At 61.8% G+C, this 853-nt stretch overlaps 1 protein-coding gene across 1 annotated transcript in view; it reads right to left on the bottom strand.

Moving 5' to 3' along the window:
- Nucleotides 1-99: 99 nt before the first annotated feature.
- The window catches only part of EMH_0072970 (uncharacterized protein), a gene marked incomplete at both ends in the record, with an annotated part of 4,805 nt that continues 4,051 nt past the window's right edge, over nucleotides 100-853 (bottom strand). The window contains 2 exons of the mRNA XM_013499273.1: nucleotides 100-178; nucleotides 271-804. Coding sequence (XP_013354727.1) covers nucleotides 100-178; nucleotides 271-804 — 613 coding nt within the window. The remainder of the gene's footprint in view (nucleotides 179-270; nucleotides 805-853) is intronic.

Genomic DNA, 853 nt, shown 5'->3' with positions numbered 1-853 from the left:
TGCTGCTGCTCCTCCTCCCCCCAGCCTTGCCACTGCAGTTCTGCTGCAGCGCTGCTGCCCCACAGATGCAGCATTTGCTGCTGCGCTTGCTGCTGCAACTTACTCGTAGATTGCGCTGCTTGAAGTTGCTGCTGCAGTTGCTGCTGCTGCTGCAGTTGCTGCTGCTGCTGCAGTTGTCCTGCAGCAGCAGCAGCATCATGCACTGTGCTGCTGGCAGCAGCAGCAGCAGCAGGCAGCAGCAGATGTGCATCGCAGCAGCTCATGCTACACCCCTCTTCCTCTAGCAGCTCCACTTCTGTTAGCTGCAGCAGCTGCTGCTGCTGGTCCCGCTGCCGCTGGTGCTGCTGCTGCTGCTGCTGCTGCTGCTGCAGCTGGCCTGCATGCATTTGCTGCAGCAGCGTCAGCAGCCCTGGAGGCTTCTCTGTAGCCGTTAAGGGGGGCTCAGCTACCCTCTGATCGCAGCAATGCAGCAGCTGCTGCTGCTGCTGCTGCAGCAGCAGCAGCTCCTGCTGCTGCTGCAGCTGCAGCCGCTGCAGCAGCTGCTGCTGTTGCAGCTCCTGCTGCTGCGTTAGTTGAGAGTGCTGAGGCGGGCAGCTCCCACCATGAGGTGTAGGAAAGGGGCTCGGCTGCTGCTGCTGCTGCTGCTGCTGCAGCAGCAGCTGCTGCTGCTGCTGCTTCAACTGTTGCTGCTGCAAGTGCTGCTGCTGCTGCTGCTGCAAGCGCTGCTGTTGTTGCTGCTGCTGCTGCAAGTGCTGCTGTTGCTGCTGCTGCTGCACCTCATCAACTTTAGGGGCAACTGGCGGCCTGCAGAGCCTGCTGCAGCACCGGTTCTGCTGCTGCTGCTGCTGCTGTT

This window comes from Eimeria mitis, genomic scaffold, assembly GCF_000499745.2.
Source record: "Eimeria mitis Houghton genomic scaffold, Emh_scaff4162, whole genome shotgun sequence".
In the NCBI taxonomy this organism is placed as follows: Eukaryota; Apicomplexa; class Conoidasida; order Eucoccidiorida; family Eimeriidae; genus Eimeria; species Eimeria mitis.
The sequence above is the reverse complement of the archived record's forward strand: the minus strand, read 5'-3'. Positions and strand labels throughout refer to the sequence as shown.